The sequence below is a fragment of the Schistocerca americana genome, chromosome 4, assembly GCF_021461395.2.
Source record: "Schistocerca americana isolate TAMUIC-IGC-003095 chromosome 4, iqSchAmer2.1, whole genome shotgun sequence".
NCBI lineage: Eukaryota > Metazoa > Arthropoda > Insecta > Orthoptera > Acrididae > Schistocerca > Schistocerca americana.
Window position 1 is genome coordinate 284100322 of NC_060122.1, and position 18342 is coordinate 284118663.

An 18342-nucleotide genomic window follows, 5' to 3' on the forward strand; every position below is an offset into this window, starting at 1 on the left:
AGTGTTCGCTTTCCATGAAGTATGATCTTTGGTTAAAGAGAAGAGAACACCCCACCCCTCATTCGTTCCGCTGTACAAATAAAATAGTATCAAAAAGTAAAGGACAAAGTAAAAAGGAAGCAGCCCATAATTGTAAAGGTAAAAGTCATTAGCGCGATACGATTTTCGAGAAAAATTTGTGGGGTATGTTTTGTAAAACTAAAATGAGTGGTTGCCTATTTACGAAGAGATGGCACTGTAGCTGTCTTTTAGGTGCTGCGTGTGTTGTTTAAACATATTTTCTGACTGATTCAAACGAGAAAACACGCGGACTGGTTGCTAAACGCCCTGTGGAGAACGATGCGCGATTTTCACTAGCTGGAATCGAAGAAAAACACAACATTACGTCTTTTTTTTCTTTTTTTTTGAAAGAATACACTACAATTTGACTGTATATTACCATATTTTTCTTCTGTGCAGTCTAGATTTCAGTTTTTACGCCATTGTCAAATGCAATGTTATTGGACCATTAAGACGTCATATCTGGTAAAGTCAGCCCAAAGACGGTAAACATAAGACTTGTATTTACGCGCATGGGCTGATTTTACCAGATATGACTTGTTAATGATCTAAGAACATTGTACTTGAAAATGGCGTAAAAGCCGAAAACTAGATCGTGCAGAAGAAAAATACAGTAATATACAGTGTAATTGCGGTGTATTCTTTCAAAACATACTGTATATCTATGGTTCAGCACTATAGAAATCTTTTATCAAGGCAGTATTTTTTTTCGTTGTCAGACGGTATGTCGAGTCTTTCTGTGCGATTCTAAGAAAATGTATGCACACCTGGGAATACTTTTCGAATTTCAGTATTTCACGTTTCGTATTTGCAAAAGCAACCTTTAAAAATGCCGAGCGAAGTAAAGTAGTGCATGTATTGAACGCTCGGCTATATGAGAATTCCAACAACGCACGAAGCAGGGTTTATTTGTGTGTGCGGAGGACTTTTGTTGCGTATGTGTGTGTGTGTGGGGAGGGGGGGGGGGGGTTCGCGCTGGCAGAGATTCTGCGAAGCCTGCGGGGGTCGTGGGAACCGGCGCCTGGCCGCCGCTCAAAGCCGCTTACCGCCGCATTCCGCGCTGCGCCCTGTGGCCGCTAACCTCCTCGTTCTCCTCAAGAACGCCGAGGCGCCGCGCCGCGCCAATCTTGCTGCGAAGGCGGCTTACCCGGTAATTTCTGAGCGGCTCTCGACGTAATTCCTTCGGAAGGACGAAGCAGAGCCTGCCGCCAAAGGTTGCCGACGAAATTCCCGACTGGCAGGTTCTAACTGGTCTACTGCAGCAGTCTGCTCTTCCCGGGTAATAGCGTTGGCACGCTGAAATTTGTGGTGGCAGACTCGTTATTTCATGCAGAAGATGGGCTTACCAGTCTCAGGCGAGGTGGTAGGGTCGGAAACCCGGCAGGTTCTGGAGATTAAATGGTTTTCGGTGCCTCCTAGACTTTCGAGAATGATTATATCCTACGAGCAGCAAGATAAGATGTTAAGTTAAAACGACAAAGGTTTTCACTATCGTTGTTTACTTCTGCCAAAACTTCTGGGGCTGAGAAGCCGTTGCCAAGGCATGAAAACATTCACTAAAGTTTCGAACACGCCTCTGGAAGATATCTTCAGAGGTTGAACATTACCAACTGCATATAAGCTCAGAGGGAATTTGTACGGAATTTCCTCTCCATGAGCTTTCCTTATTACATGCGGTTTCCAGTATTTCATCTCTGAAGGTGTCCCCCGCAGACAGAAACAAAACGTTTGTGAATAGTTTTATGCCGTGATGACGACTTACTGGCAGGGAAATTTTAACAGAAGATGCCAGGCTGTCTGGTTCGCTTATTGTTCGTAATAGTCCCTCAGTCTAGAGCGCTAATAACCATGGACAAAGGGGGTTGGGGTGGGGCTCGCTCTCAGGAAAAGGAAAAAAGCGTAGGCTCTGGATGAAGCGAAGCTTTATAATTCTAGCTTATGCTGCGATTCTACCACCCGCCAGTGCAATTTTAATATTCGATTCACTCAAAGGCGTCTAGTTTTGAACCGTAACTTAGGGAACATACCGGCCTCGTTCCGATATTGGTATTGCTCGTTGTCCTTATCAATTAGTCAAGGAACTGAAATAAATGTCACAAATTAGTGGGAAAGTCAGCTGTTCTGTACAGTGGGAACGCGCGAAGCTCAGGGTGCGATAGAAGCAGGCAGCATTGGCATGGGCATCGGCACGCCCACTTAACACTCGGCGCGGGTGCGTCCGGCGTGCGTCCCGAGTGCTTGATCGATCAGCGGGTCGCTATCTGGTCCACATTTCGGCCGAGGCCTCGGCACACACCGCGTTTGGCCCGGTCTCATGTCGAGGATTAGCTGCGTCCGGGCCACCTACGACCATCTGGTTTGGCCCTAAATATTTGCGAATAAAATGTGCGAAGTCCCCGAAATAACTCGCTAAATGTCCCTGCACAGGCCGTAGGTTACTTGCCGACGACGCGGTGTAGTGTAAGTCATTTGTGGCTTGTAAACGGACTTTGGAGCGATCCATAGTGTAGGCTTCGTACATGTTATTCGCAGTGTAGAGTATGTCGTACAACGGGAGAACGCTGGAGATTAGAAGGGTAGATCGTACTCTTATTAACGCGGAACTACTGAAACGAATTGGAAAAAAATGAATTTACGGCACAACGTGACTAAAACCAGAGATCGGTTGGTACGACACATCCGGAGACATCAAGTAAAAGTTAATTTGATAATGGAGAGAAGTATGCCGGGTAGAAACTGTACAGGAAGACCAACGATCGAGTACAGCAAGCGGCTCACATCGATTTAAGTATCAGTAGTTATGCAGAGATGAATAAGACTGCACAGGATAGACTAGAGTGGAGAGCTGTATCGGACTGAAGACCAAAACAACAGCAGAGTAAGTTGTGCATGGATATCTCTCTTCTGCGCTCATGACATGGATCAGCATGGCAAAGTTATAATGATTTTTTGGAAACAGCCTTTCTAACCTGGGAACAGTGCGGACTCGTCAGCTTCGAGCCTTTGTCAACGCAGATAAACAGCTGTCTCATTGCTGTGTAATGTTCTGTAGAACACAAACTGCATAAAATTGCTTTCCACGTCCTAAGGAACGACAACTTGCTGCATCTGGACTGTTTACCTAATTTATTTATTTCACATTTGCGATTACGGCGGGTGTGCCATTTGCAAGTGTTAACACGGAGTCAATACATGCTCATTAGGTAGAGTGTCGAACACATTTCACATTATCTTCATTGTTGTACTGAAGAAGTGAAATATGTAAATGTGGTTGTACGTGAGGACGAAGTCCTCTTAGTAGCTCAGAATATATACTGACGAGCTACTGTTGAATAATCACTCGAAAATAAACATAATAAAAGAGCATGTGGATTATGTTGTTGTTTCTGAAATAATGAACGTCTATAGACCCAAGTAAACAGCAAAGAAACACATCAAAAGATGATCATTTCGGCATATTGTGGGTTTAGCGAAGGTAAATTTTGGAATGGGCTCAATGGGGGCAATCTAAAAGCATTTTTCTCAGACTGCAGTTTGAGGAAGGCCAGCGGCCATTAGAAAGGTCTGCTCTTCATTGGGTGTGATCACTTACCATTTAGCGGCAGTATACACAACATAAGGCCATCTATAACAACCGGTTTATGCCCAGTGCATGTGGTTCGTAATTATGCAGTGCATATTGGAACTACTCTGGTACCACACTCGCGTGTCTACGTCTTGGTAGTTCAAATGCGATGGGGTGTACTGGTGGTACAGGTATTTAAGTGGCACGAAACTGATCAAAAGATCTGTTACTTCTGAAGTTTTCTTGGCGTTTAACGTGGCTCTTTCCCTTTGAGTGGCATGGTGTAGGAGAAAAGTGCCAGGTCTAGAAGAAAGTCTGTAACTAAAAGACTGAATAACGTACTTCACTGATTGGAGGAAAGGCAGGATATAGGCCTACTATCTCCAGTATTTTTCAGTACGGAAAATCAGCACAATTTATTCCCTTTTTTATTAATTATTACGCCTAAATAGCTGTAATCATTGTTTTACGCTAATACAATCGATATGAAAGCTACATGGATTCATTCTCAGCCACATGACGATGGATCGGTGTTTATACTTCCGCAAGTATATTACATGAATATTAGGCAGAAACTGTCCGTCAACGACTATGGTACACCTGGACTGATGAAACACTTCCATATCGGCATTGCGAGTTTGAGGAGGAATCTCTGAAGCTTTGAGACGATTACAATTAGAGAACAACAATAAATACTGCATTATGGAGATAAGAAACATAATACGAAACAGCAGCGCCTGTGTACGATGCAGTGTTTCTTCGGACATTCAGGCATGTCCGAGGGAACGTTGCATCATATTTCTTAATAACGTAGGCACTGCTATTTCGTATTTATTCACCAATACCAGACCCTGGGCGCCCAATAAATATGTACTCCCTGTTCGGAAATATACGTAACGTACCAGTGCAGGCTGTGACACATGGACGACATACAGAAGTTTCGGTATGGCCGTGATTCATGCACGGATAGCAGAAGCCAACATGTTTCCATCTGGAACGCCAATGAAAATATTTACCTACAATGGCGATTTCAGCTACTGTGCCACTCCCTTGCAATACGAAATAGCAGTGGCTGTGTTGTACGGAATTTTGGGTCTGGCCGTGATTCGTGCAGGGATAGCAGAAGTGGTTAAGACGACAGCTCGCGTAAAGCGGGAGCCCCGGTCCGGCACAAATTTTCATTGTCGTCATTCAAATACACAGCAGATTGTGGTTCACATTCGCAATTACGAATACGTTTCCTGAAAGTATTTATTTTCCTCGGTGTAAAGTGCAGCAGCTCACGAGTCCGTCTCTTTCATCGCTGTGGAAGCGAAAAGACTATTACGTACGTCCATGCCTATCGAAAGTTTATGACTGATTGTCATGGTCTCGAACGAAGAACCTTGAGTTCCACACACGATTTTTTAGCGTCTAAGGGATGAGAAAATGTCGGGACTTAAAAGTCCTATCTTGCCAGTGTTTCTATCATATTTTCCAGTGGGCTGGTTAGGGATGAGAGGTGCGTTCACACTCTTTGTACGGTAAGATGTAGCCCAAGGGAGGCAAAGGTCCGGGTTCTTTTCCCTGCCCAGCACTCAGCTTTAAGCGACAGAGACGTTCTATTCCAGTGAGCAAACGGCTGCGAACCGTAAATTTCGATGTGGAGGCGCTGAGGTGATCAGAACAAGTTGCTCTTCGCTGCCTGCTTTATTTATACCCTCGCACGAATAAGTCGCTGTAGCGCGTGCAGCCGAATATCCCCTTCGCGCCTCGCTTCGCAGTATCACTTGTTGAACCCAGCAAAGAATACTCAACAAGGCGCGAGCGGGCGAGACGGAAGCGCGCGGGGTTCGCAGTTCCCGCACACCCCACCGTTGTGATTTAGCGGTGCGGGAGGGGAGACTCAATTTGGCGGTCAGCGTGGCACGCGGCCGCGAGGGCGGCGGCGGCGGGGGCGGAGGCAGGCGCCGCACGCGAACCGGCGCCCGCCGTCGCGGCGCCGCCGACGCCGACGCCGCCGGCGATCCGCACAGAGCGCGGGACGTCCACTGATTCAAGCGCCGCTGTCGGCCGCCTCCGAATTACTCCGCTCAGCTCTTCACGGCGTCACGCACGTCGGCCGGAGTGGGGCACTGAGTGCTGTGACCCCTCCACGAATCTTTCTCTGCGCCGTTGGTCTATTCAGCACTCACTGTATATTTAGAAACGCCAACATGCTTCCATCTGGAATGCTACTGAACTTATTCATTACGATCGCGATTTCAGCTATTGTACCACTGCTAATCAATACGAAATGCCTGGGTTAATAAGAAGTACCATGCAGTGTTGCTTTGGAATACATGCATGTCCGAGGGAACATTGCGGCTTACTTTTTAATAACACTACCACTGCTATTTCGTATTTATTCGCCAATACCAGGTTGTAACACATGGCCGACTACATATGGAAGTTCGGTCCTAACCGTGATTCGTGCAAGGGAAGCCAAAGCGGTTAAGGCGACCGTTCGCGTAAAGCAAGAAATCCGGGTTCGAGTCCCGGTCAGGTACAAGTTTTCATTGTCGTTATTCCTGTATACAGCCGACGGTGGTTCATGTTGGAAGTTGTGAATACATTTCCTGTGTTCTAACAGCTCACTTTCAGGTGTCCATGCATATTCATTACTGTTAACAGTTGATCTTCTTCACGTCATATACATAAGAAAACAGAATTCCTTGTCATCAATATAAAATGACGTAGCCCTTGCTGTAATAACAGTTATCGCATTCCTGTAAATACCACACTCCTTTTATCACTGCGTATGAAGCATTTGGATCAAATTTATGTGAATTCGATAAGAATTATTATATAAAGTGCTACATCATTTTCTGCAGATGACGAGATTTTTTCGCACACGACTGTAAGACGATCATTGACGAAAGTAAAACAACGGTAATGGATTGTAGTCCAATTCAAGCGATGCTGAGGGAATTACATGATGAAATGAGACACTAAAAGTAGTTGACAGTTTCGTTATTTGGGCAGCGAAATAATTTATCTTGGCCGAAACACATAGGACATAAAATACAGGCTGTTAGTACCAAGAAAAGCGCTCTGAAATGGAGAAATTTCTTGAAATAACATATAAATGTGCCAGGAAATCTTTCTCAAGGTATTTGTATGGAGTACAGCCGTGTACAGAAGTGAAACGTGGATGGTTAGCAGTTCAGTCAAGAAGAGAACAAACGGTTTTGTAATGTAGTCCTGCAGAAGAAATTAGATGGCTAGATCTAATAGCCAATGAGGAGGTACACAAGTGAATTGGGGAAAATAAAAAAAAGTTAAGGTACAACTTGACTAAAAGCTTGGATCTGTTGATAGAACAGATGCTAAGGCATCAAGGAATCACGAATTTGGTATTGGATGGAAGTACGGGTGGGGGGTTACAAATTGCAGTTGCTAGGCTGCACTAGCTATGCGTAGATGAAGAGGCTTGCAGAGGATAAATCAGCGCGCAGAGCTGCATCATAGGCCCTACCAGTCTTCAAACTGAAGACCACAAAACACCAACGTGATATCAAGTATGTACACACGGTTGACACAAGGGCAGTGTTCTGTTAACAGTAATTCATTGAAGCACTTTGCAGTGAGCTGTTACTTCAACATGGCAAAATAACCAAAATTGTGATCAGGAAAAAAGTTAATTCAGTAACAGTCATGACAAGAAAAGCTGTCTGTAAAATGCTTCTGAGCCGCGGCGACGAGTAACCCGAAAGTGAACAAATATATTCATTGCTTCTGCTACGTCTGCCGTATCCCAGAAGTAAACTATTTTGAAGGAGCAGAATACGCGTTTTCGGCTGACATCGGCTTCAATTATTCACGTAGCGTTAAACGACAAGAGACGGCTGTTAACACAACAACGATGACGTTTCGGACGTTATTGATGTAAGAATAACCGTAACTTTGAACTTACTGTGTTTTTATTTCCTCTGCTACTGAATGTTCGTCGTGTCCCTCGGTGAAAATTCAGTGTATCTGCGCTCACGCTTTAACACAACACGAAACCTATTTTTATCAACTGGTTAAAATGTCGATGCAAGAAACAAGTATTCAGTAACAGGAGATAGTTAAACATCGCAAATTTATATTCGCAATTATTCCTACGCTGAACTGTATCCGAGGTGTTATTCTCTCAAAATTAACAGCCATCTCGTTTTATTTGCTGTCACGTTAGAAGCTGATGATGGAAACAGAAAACACGAAATGTTCTGGAGGACATAAGAGTAGTGTTTGAGTAGCATAGAGCCGTCCGTGGTGCCACAGATAGCAGCTGGACGTGATAACTCACAATCATTAGTCACCAGGAAACAATGACACGAAGTCACTGCGAAACTGTCTAACCTCAGTTTCGCCTCTGTTCTTACTTCTGCCCTTTTGAAAAGGTTCATTCCCGTCCCACTAGGACTGACTTTCAGTAGCCCTGTCGTGAAACGGGTCTGTAAGACGTGGAACTCTGTACACCTTAATTAACTCTTATCTTATGAACCCAATAGTGAACCAATTTCTACGTTGTTTCATATGTTTCTTGACACGTTTCTTACAGGAGCAGCGACTCACATAGTAGAGTGTGTGTCGATTTTGCTACAGCGCCCAATTACTATTGGGATCGTATGACTCATCTGTGAAAAAGAAAATACTCCGTTATGGACTCTTGTTGGAATTAGCGAGTCTTCATCCACTAAACCTTTGCTCAACGATATGCCCAAGCCGACCACTACAGCTCCATAATTTTTACACGTAGTCTATATCTTACAGCGTCATAATATTCAAATATTTCATCTAGTAACAAACTGAGTAGAGACAAACTTATTACAAGAATGTGCGATTCAATCGGTAATTACGATCACGTACGCTTGTCTTTAATTTCATATCTTAAAAGTAGGTTCCTATTTCTATAATGCGCGAATATTTGTTCACGGCTCAGAGAATTTTCCTCAGCTTAATAATACTTCCTAAGTACAAGAATTATGAAGAACGAAGTTCAGCTTACTAGTACAATGGTTTCCGACTATCAAAGGAAAAATGTGCCCTTGCTACCTTCAGAAACTGTTTTGAATCGTTTGTTGCCACGAATGATGACTATCCTGGTAGTGTCACTTCGATTCAGCCCTTTTTATTTAATTGGTTTAGAATAGAAACAAATCTCTGCTGTAGAGCGAATATTTAACTTCGCGTTGTACGACAATCGAGGTGAGTCGGTACACTGTTGTCGAGCGCAAAAAGGGCACGAAAGACAGATTCCAATGCACATTTTTCTAGGAGCAGGCAGAACAGTAAATAAGGGTATCTGTGGTAACATTTAATTGCTCATACCACCTCAGAGGACAGGAGTTAATTCCAGAAACAAAAAAACCGTTGGCTTAATTACTGTTTTCGACTCTGTTATAAAATAAGACCCTAATTCTGTTTAATTATTTCCAACACACAGCCACGTTTGTCAGTTACGTAAAACAAATACATGGAAAGCGGGGGTTAGAATGAGGGATTCCAAATTAAATAACGACACGAGTGTGCGAAAGAGTATAAATGCGTGTCTTAGAAGACTGTTACGAGCGATGAGACGTGAAACGCCCAACAAAGTGTGCTGTAAGACTTCAAAAGTGTGAATGAATAAAAACGGTATGGCTCGGTGCGATTTTCTTCTCAATGTTGGTGGGGAACGTGCAAATAAATAACAAGTTAAAATGCGTGAAGTAATTTCAAGTTGTATTCTCAGAAAACAATTTGATGTCGACTGTTTCCGTAAACTGAGAGTACGTGTGTTCAGAACCCACAGCTTAATGAAAATAGTCAAAAGGTAACGAGTCCAGAGGTCTTTCAAAATACCAGGAAAATATGAGTCGAGGAACAGCTGATTTTGCGGGACGGGTGAGAAGAAATATTAGAGACATGCCAAAAATATCGCATATAAATTGCTGAAATATGAAAACTGGCGCGCTGGGTACTAAAACAACCGTTGGCCGCATCAAAGCTTCTGAAAGAAGTATTGCTGTACTGCCAGAAAGAACATGGTTCATTCCAGCAGTAGCTCACAGTTTTTTAGACAACCTCTTCTATTCCAGATTCATTAAAAATAACTTACAGATAATTTGTACATTAAATGGAAGCTAAAACTGTCTTATTTACAAAAGATACAAGATGAGGTCTCTACTGTGAGCAGAATACGATTAGGGCTGAGATCATCGTAAATTTGCCAGTGTTAGAGATTTGAGAGAGGTGAAACGACAATATGCTTAAGATTTGTGAGATATATAAAGATAAGGATATGAATAGACGGAGTATAAAACATGCAATTTATGTAACATACATGAAACTCTAAGGAGCGATCAGAACGATATAAAACATCACACCTTTTAATAATATTATGGTGGAAGAGATAGAAGTCTATATTATTAACTGCCTTTATACGTTCTTTCTGAAGCCATTCGAATTTCTAGGTTCATATTTTTAAATTGTCGATTTGCTTTTCTTTAGAGGGTATGTGAATGGTCCCTCATTATCCGGAATCTGTCAGACGGCAATCGAAAAGTGTATCAGGAAATCGGTGCAGTGTCAAACAATTTAGCCTCTTGGATTAGTGGCAGAGTAAACAGACATTTCCCTTTCGTGAAAATGCGAGCAGTGAAGTACGCAGCCCCTGTAGGCTGACTACGCTGTAATAAGCGCGAGTTTTGACGCGCGCCTGCGGGACTACGCCCAAACGACACCACTGTCGTGCCGTGCAGCCGCTCTGCAGGCGCCAGCCGCAAGTGACACACCGCTGACGTCACGCACCGCGAAAATAAACAGCCGCCAGCGCCAGGCAGAAGGGGTCGCCTCGCATTCACTCAGCCACTCACTCACTCACACCGCTACGGGGCGCCCTGCGGCGGCTATATCTATACCAGCGGCTACTCACTAACAGCGTCCGTTTCGGACGCACGTGTCAATTACCCTGTCGTTCGGCTTAACAGTTTATTACACCGTCGCGTCCAACAAGTATAATACTCGTCAGACACGCGCTAAGTTCAAAATCAACATTCATATATTGTTCTTTAAGTTAATCTAATAATTACATACACATATAATAGTTTTCTATTTTAACACTTCCCCGACGGAGAATGTCACATATAAAATTTTATGGAATGGAATAATCGTTTCGATAAATTACCACCGTGTCCACAGACTGCTCAAAAGTTCACATAACGATATTCCTTATAGTTCACTTTTGGAAATGGACTGTTGCACTATATATATAATTATCTATTCAAGACAGTAAACGAAAATTATAATATTGCTCTTCTAAATACTACGTAGTTAACTGAGATAAAAATACGATAAATACACACTAATTCGAAGCAGATATGTTTCATAAGGTATTCTGTTCAAGCAAATAATTATTGGAATAAATGGAGGGCAAAAACTTACAAGAAACATGAAATCATCATTTATGCAGAACTTCAAGACAATTACACAACATTATTATACTGAATTATCTAAACCAAAGTTACTCCGAATGGAGTTGGCTAATATTACATCTTACTTACGCAATTTATTTAAAACAAAACTTAACAGTAATTTGTACGTTATAACGTCGCAGAAAGTGCTCGGAGCCTTATCACGGTAAAGGACAAAGGGCGGGCGGTCTCTGTTATGAGCAGAACGCGATTGCAGCTGAGATCGCAACGGAATCGGGGAGTATTTCTCTGCTGTCTAGACACATTCCCACTGGCCAGTTAAATTATGGAAATACGCTCCTGCTATTCCAAGTGAGAACACAAAATATCGCTTCACTCGAGCTAGGAGTGTAAGATAACAGTCGCCTCACTGTACAGCATGGAAACTCTCTGTTTTCTATCCGCACGCCCCCACTCACGCTGCAAGTGGCGCTGCACTTGGTAAGACTGCATCATTTGTATTACCGACACGTAACAGTACTTAAGTTTTGTGCGTAACTGAACTCGAAAAATATACAGGCAGTTTCATCAAAAAATTTGTCACAATTGTCCCAACGATTGTACAGGGGAAAAAATAATTTCTTCTATTGCTTACCACTACGTTGTGCATTTGTGTTACTCCGTCGCACTGTGGCAGAGTGTATTCCTATTTAGATAAATTTTCCAATCAGCATCAATGAAACTTTTAGTTTTATTCGTGCGTATATCGTAATGCTTCCCCAGTGATTTGTAGGCGCTTTTATGATACGCAAATTCTAAGATCCAAATGATTACTCAAATAACTGTAAGAGTTCTGGAGTAGTGGAGCTGGAAAGAATGTGCTGATCTCAAAAACATATCAATTCCTCATTCCTGGAAATTATGCTTCTGTAAATGAACTCGAAATCTAGATTCTAGCGAACTTAATTGAGTGTTTCCATTAATAATGTCGTATTGTCCGAGCGATCATCAAATGACTGAATTGCGATTTTCTGCCAGGCTTGCCGAAAAAAGAATGACCAACTGCGCTGGGATAAAATGACAGTGGATACATCTTCCCATTCCCGTGACATAAGCAAAAGCTGCGTTCCAGATATCTACCGAACGTACCGGAACCAGTTTCTTCGAAAACTGCAGATGGCGTCAGTTGAACGGTGTTCGAATGCTGAATAAGACGAGTTTGTCATACTTGTTGCTTCTACACAACAGACTTTTCCGCGTTTTATGAGGGTTCTAAGGTACATAATTGAAGGAATGCCGAGAAAGCATAATCGAAATCGTATGTTTCGTGAACGGCAGAAGACAAAGACATCAAGAGCAAATGGCTAAGCGAAATGAGAATGTCCGGGATGTCTGACAACAGTCCACCAAAGACAGTGAAGACAGAAGACAGAGATGCATAACTTACGCTGATGCTTTCAGAAACTCTACTAAGCTGTGCTGGTACCTGCAGTGAGCGCCTAAGCTCGCCAAAAACACGATTCTCGTGCGTATTGTAGTGAAAACGGAAAACAAGCTATTGAAATAAAACTTAGCTCTTCTGCTTGTGCTGGTTGCTCCTCAAGTACTTTGACTCGTAGTCACTAATGGTAGGCTCAAGCTTTACAATACCGAAGTGGAAAATACGACAAAAGGTCGATTGGTGTTGACTGTTTTGAAGATAACGAAAGGCGGACAGCGAAAACAAACAGATTTAGAACATTATTAATTTTAGGGTAGAATTTTTGACTTGGCTGAATAGTGTGTGACGATGAGGACATGGCAGCTCAAGATGAAGAACTTGTACAATATCATCCGACCCAACTGTCCTCGAATAGGGACTTCGTTAGTTTCACGTTTGCACATAGTGCAGAATATTTGCTGACTGTTATTAGAGGTATTTTACGGAAGACAGATTAGCAAGATCATCGGTTCCAATAGTGACCACTTACTCGGGGAACTAACTGTTTGCTGTTAACTGTGTCGTGAAATTTCTGCTGGATCAGTCTCTGACTGGAAGAAGGACTGCTTGGTGGTTTCTATCCTGTTCCATTCTCGGATGGGATTTGCGCCTTCAGGACGTAATTCTGGGGACGCATCTTGAGCAAAGTGCCCGTTTGTGGAAGCTCTTGAATGGCTCTACGATACATCTTTGCAGTCTATTTGCCTTGGCTGTTCTATATTCTATGCTACTTATTTGAGCGGATTAGGTAGCGCTCAACAGAAAGCGGAAGGGTTTTATGAAGAGTATCTCTCAAAGAGGGATCTACGAACTTCTCTGCGCTGACGAAGGTGGTAGCAACACGATAGTATGGCGTAGAACATGGAAAAAGTTTCTGAGAATGCATGGCTGGAGTACAGCATTGTATGGAATTGAATCACGGACTGCGGAATCACAGGAAAAAACTAATCGAAGCGTTTGAGATGTGGTGTTACGGAAGCTTGCTGAAAATTCGGTGGACTAGTAAGATAAGAAACGAGGTTGTCCGTAGATTTAGCGGGGAAAGTCGTATTTCGAAAACAGTGAGCAGAAGAAGGGATAAGACGATAACATTTCAGTTAAGGGATCAGGGAATAGATTCCGTGGTACTAGAGGGAGTTGTGAAGGGTAAAAACTAGCGGAAGACAGTGATTGGAATATATCTAACAAATAAGAGAGGACTTTAGGCGTAGGTATCACTCTGAGATGTAGAGGTTAGTAGAGGAGAAGTCATGGTGAACCGCATCGAACCAGTCAGAAGACTGATGACCAGGAAAGAAAGAGGCCAAAAAACTAAAATCTTTCGACATTTATCGCTGATTATGCGCTGTACGCGTACAGATGACAATGACTGAACGTGTTGAAGGTGAATGACGTCAGTCGCTTAAGACTGCAAAGGTGATTGTCACGACGATGACGTAAGTGTCCGTCCGTCTATGGCCAGCAACAAACTAGTACATAAAACTGATAAAAAAAGGTGAAAAAGGGTGTTTCACGCCATCTCAACAGTCGGGGGATGTTCTGCAGATTTTTCGGAGTATTTTGCATGAAATCGTGACCAAACAACTACCAAGCAAGTTCTACGCTCGGCATATTCCAAATTGTAAGGCATAAGAGTACTACGCAGAGGGCAGTGATCAGCTCGTGACGAGATGGCGATAAATGTTTAAACCTCAATGGTGATTTTGTAGGTACGTAATACAGTTGCGGCATTTTAAGATGTTTCCATTTGCTTCCACTACTCCAGAATTTTATTACCAATCCTTGCATGTCTGTAGGGGAGACGGAACAACGATCCCCGGTATGTCGCCAACACTCGACACAGGTGACTGTCGATAGCGAGGACGTTTTTAATGGGAGAGTAATTGAGGCTAGCGGTTCGTGTGTATCGCGGGAATTGGTTCTGTGCGCGGCAGTGTGTCAGTGGGGAGGGACCCCTGCACCCTTCATCCCTGCCACCACCTGGCCACGCACCCTGACTCATGCTCGCAGCAACCCCCGTGCCGCACCCCCCTCGCGTGTCGCACTAATTTCCATCCTGACAGCAGAGACCGCCACCCGTCCTCACCACAGGCCCGCCGTACCGCACTCGGCGCTCGCGAAAATATTTACAATAGAAGCTCTGCGCTCTACTGGCCGACGTCCCTTTCGGAAAGCGCACGCGTGGGCGGCTCTTTCCTCGCGCCGCTGACAAACGACGCGGCAGCCCGAATCCATCGCGTTCAAGATTTCCGGGAGATGATTCCGTACTCGCGGCTAAAAATATACGTCCACGGACACGCGTTCTATTTACAAACACTTACGTCCCGCCCTAGGAGAAAGTTTCTTCGACGTCCGGTCGAAGCAAAAGGAAGCGAGATCGGACCCCTGCACCCTGCCTCGCGTTGCCAATCAAAATTTAGACAGCAGTTTTACTGATAATTAAGACGATGTGATTACTGACTGTTTGTGGAGATTTAACTATACATGTCACATCAAGTCTCGAGTTACTGATCTCGTGAAACACGTCTTTATAGGCAACGACAAAGTCTCCATATTGGATACCTCTATTTGGAAAACTCTGAAGATATGACCTGATTTATTCGTGGCCTTATCTTTCTATACTACGTAGTTCATTGCCCGAAACTCCCACTGGTATAAAACTGAAGCTCTCTGGTAATGACTTATTCGGTTTCACTAGAATAACATGAGAGCTGACTATGAAACAATCAGGAATTAACGCAGATCGAAAATAATGTATTGTAAGTTTACTCTTAGCTGCTGTTTCCTGACCTGCCCGTTACACAACGCTCCTGTCATTCCATTCATAGCCCCTATTTCTTCCGAAATTTACTGTAGACATAATTCGTTACCGATGATGTTTGTTCAATAGTTTTCTACGCAAAAATTAATGACACTTTTATGTTTTATAAGCAAAAAAAAAAAAGAGACTTCAACAGAAATTGCACTGTCCCCGGTCTATCGTACGAAAAATAAACGTCAAGCGAATTTATAAAACTATAAATAAACTGAACAAAATGACCTAACAACTGCAAAATTATAAAAATAATTCTGATCTGTCTATGGCAATTGTAATCGACCCTGCCGTGCCTAAAGTCGATTCCATCATGCATATAATCTGAAATGATAATGGTATAACAAATTATAAAAGAGTCAAAACAATGATAACATAATATAAGAAAAATGAAACAGCTATAAAGTAATGAAAACGCGTCACATTATAAATAAAACTGGTCTGCATCGACTCTAACGTAATTCGACTTAAGTACTTAGGACCGAGAGACTATTGCACACTTTGAATTTCGTTTTCGCCACCGTGTTCTACAACTGACGAAGAAAAATACTGATTAATTAACAAGTTCTGTATTTTTAGAGACAGATAGAGCAGCGATAACACCGTCAATTTTCGTTCAGGGTACCTATGGAATTTACACTGGCGGAGATATTGATGCACTTTTTGACGGCACGCTGAAAATATTACAGATATTTTCATCGACCGGTTGGAAATGGATACGTCTAATATTTCGTGCTAATAGGAGAAGGAACTGCAAGACAACGTATTAACGGTGTTTTCACCTGAACGAACAGCGTAGTTTTCTCTGAAATACTAGTTGCAAACTATCCCTAATAATCAATATTGCACTTAGCGATGAATGAACAGCTAATAGTAACGAAGTTATGCGCAGTGACTTCCGGATAGGTTACATTTTACGTATTAATTTCCTCCACCATTAGCTTTAAAATAATAAATACTGATGTTTTACTTCTAACACAAACAGAAAAACCTTTGTACCGAGATGAGATCAGCGTTATGGGTCAAAATAGACGGTAGCGCGACTAGATAACCACACAGATTGCACGACACGACTAGATACTGAAACCAAACATTGACTGCTTAGTGTGGAACTTCGTAAATGACTAGAACTGAAGGACAGATAACATAGTTTTGCTTCACAGTGGATTACGGTTGTAAAGAGACTTTTAGAGCTAACCTATTTGGATCGTGTGAGGCATTCTAATTTTATGACGATTCGGGAGCATCGATACGTTGCTTCCAGAATCAGAATGCTTAGTTTAAGACTACGTTAAGATTACCAATGGATAACATTAGGTACAATAAATTTGTTACTGAAGCTAAGACATATACTTATTTCTATTGTGAAAGACATTTGGCAAAGTAGCAGTTTTAGAGCATGGATGGAGCTCTGTGTTTCCTAAAATAACAAACAAAAAATGACTAGAATGAAAGTAATGCACATTATAAAGTTCACCTAGAAAAATATGCGTTTTTAGTAGAGTAACATTTGCAGTTTTTTTATCATATATATATATACACATTTAACGGGTGTTATGCTTCTAAATGACTAGAAGGGACTAGAAACTATTCGACCAAACAGAATGGACAGGTGTCAAGACAGATGTTCCACTGATTCACACTGAGATCATTATACAGTTCCTGAGTAACTGACGTTACTGCTGGTATTACTGACTAGAAAGAAATACACTGAATGACTAGAACAAAGGACAGTAAAAACTAAGAGAAAGACAGGGTTGGAAATATTTCCTGCATTCTTGACCCTTCGTCAATGACACGAGTAACAATATTATTATGGTACTGACTAGATCGAAATATGTAATACGACTATGTAGTTAAATACAGCGGAAAGTGAGAACTGATGGGAAATGACTCGAGCAGGTCTTGAAGTTGGTCTCACTGACTAGAAGTAAAACATGACAGTTTTCACTAGTGGCTGTTCTGATTACATTATGGAAGATGGCTAAAGTCCAGCGCAAACTATAATGAGACAAGAAGCATTTTCGGCAGCCCTGGAGCTAACGCTACTGACTAGATATGAAAGTGACTGTTACACTTTTGGCTACAATGACTAGAATGAAGTTCGTAAAGTGACTAGATTAATACAAAACATAGGCTAGGTTTGGAAGCTCCATGATACTAAGTTTGTTGACTAGAGACAAAGTTACTATATTAGCAAATTCTGCGTGACTGGACACAAAATGTGGATGTTCTAGAGTTTGTGAAACAGTGATTGGTTTTCAGAGTAATTTCAATAATAATTATCGTCATGAAAGGCGATAGGAAGCTGGTGAACGAGATTATGATGGTATTACATACAGGTTTCGTACATCCACAGTTTGCGCTTTTATTGATCATAGTAATGTTAATAATTAAACATTGGGCCTACTGACTAAAATAATAGGCATCTAATGACTAGAATATAATAGAGCAAGTATGAGCCGTAGGAACAAAGTTCGCAGGATATATTCTATTAGTACATAAGACCATATGGATAAGACTAGAACATGCGTGACTAGACCGGTTACGAATGTCGCTGAGTTTGTTGACTAGAGAAAAAATTATTACCTTAACAGATTCTGCTTGTCATGAAGGGTGACAGAAAGTTGGTGAACGACTTTGTAACGGTGTTAGAAACGAATTTCGTACATCCACAGTTTGCGTATAAATGGTTACCTTTCGCGTATTCAATTTTATGCACACAATGGAATCAACAACTTGACTGAACACCCGAAAGGACACCATGAATCTGTCAAGTCTAGGAAACATGAGATATCAAACAGTTAATGTTTTCAGTGCGCTTACTAACGTAAAAGGTATCTAATGACTAGAAGAAACACAGCTGAGGATAAGTTATAGAAATAAAGATTTCGGGATAAATTCTTTTCGCGTAAAAGACTATGAGATAAGACTAGAAGGTGCATGACTAGATCGGTTGCGAGCAAGGCAGAGTTCGGGGTCATCTGAAGCAGAGTTCGTTGCGACACGGCCGCATGAGGAAGACGCG

General features: G+C 42.3%; 1 protein-coding gene across 1 annotated transcript in view; it reads right to left on the minus strand.

The window, feature by feature from the left end:
* Nucleotides 1-15625: 15625 nt before the first annotated feature.
* Nucleotides 15626-18342, minus strand: part of LOC124613415 (insulinoma-associated protein 1a-like) — a 42427-nt gene continuing 39710 nt past the window's right edge. Inside the window, exon 3 of the mRNA XM_047142118.1 lies at nucleotides 15626-15638. Within this exon, the coding sequence (XP_046998074.1) occupies nucleotides 15626-15638 (13 nt within the window). The remainder of the gene's footprint in view (nucleotides 15639-18342) is intronic.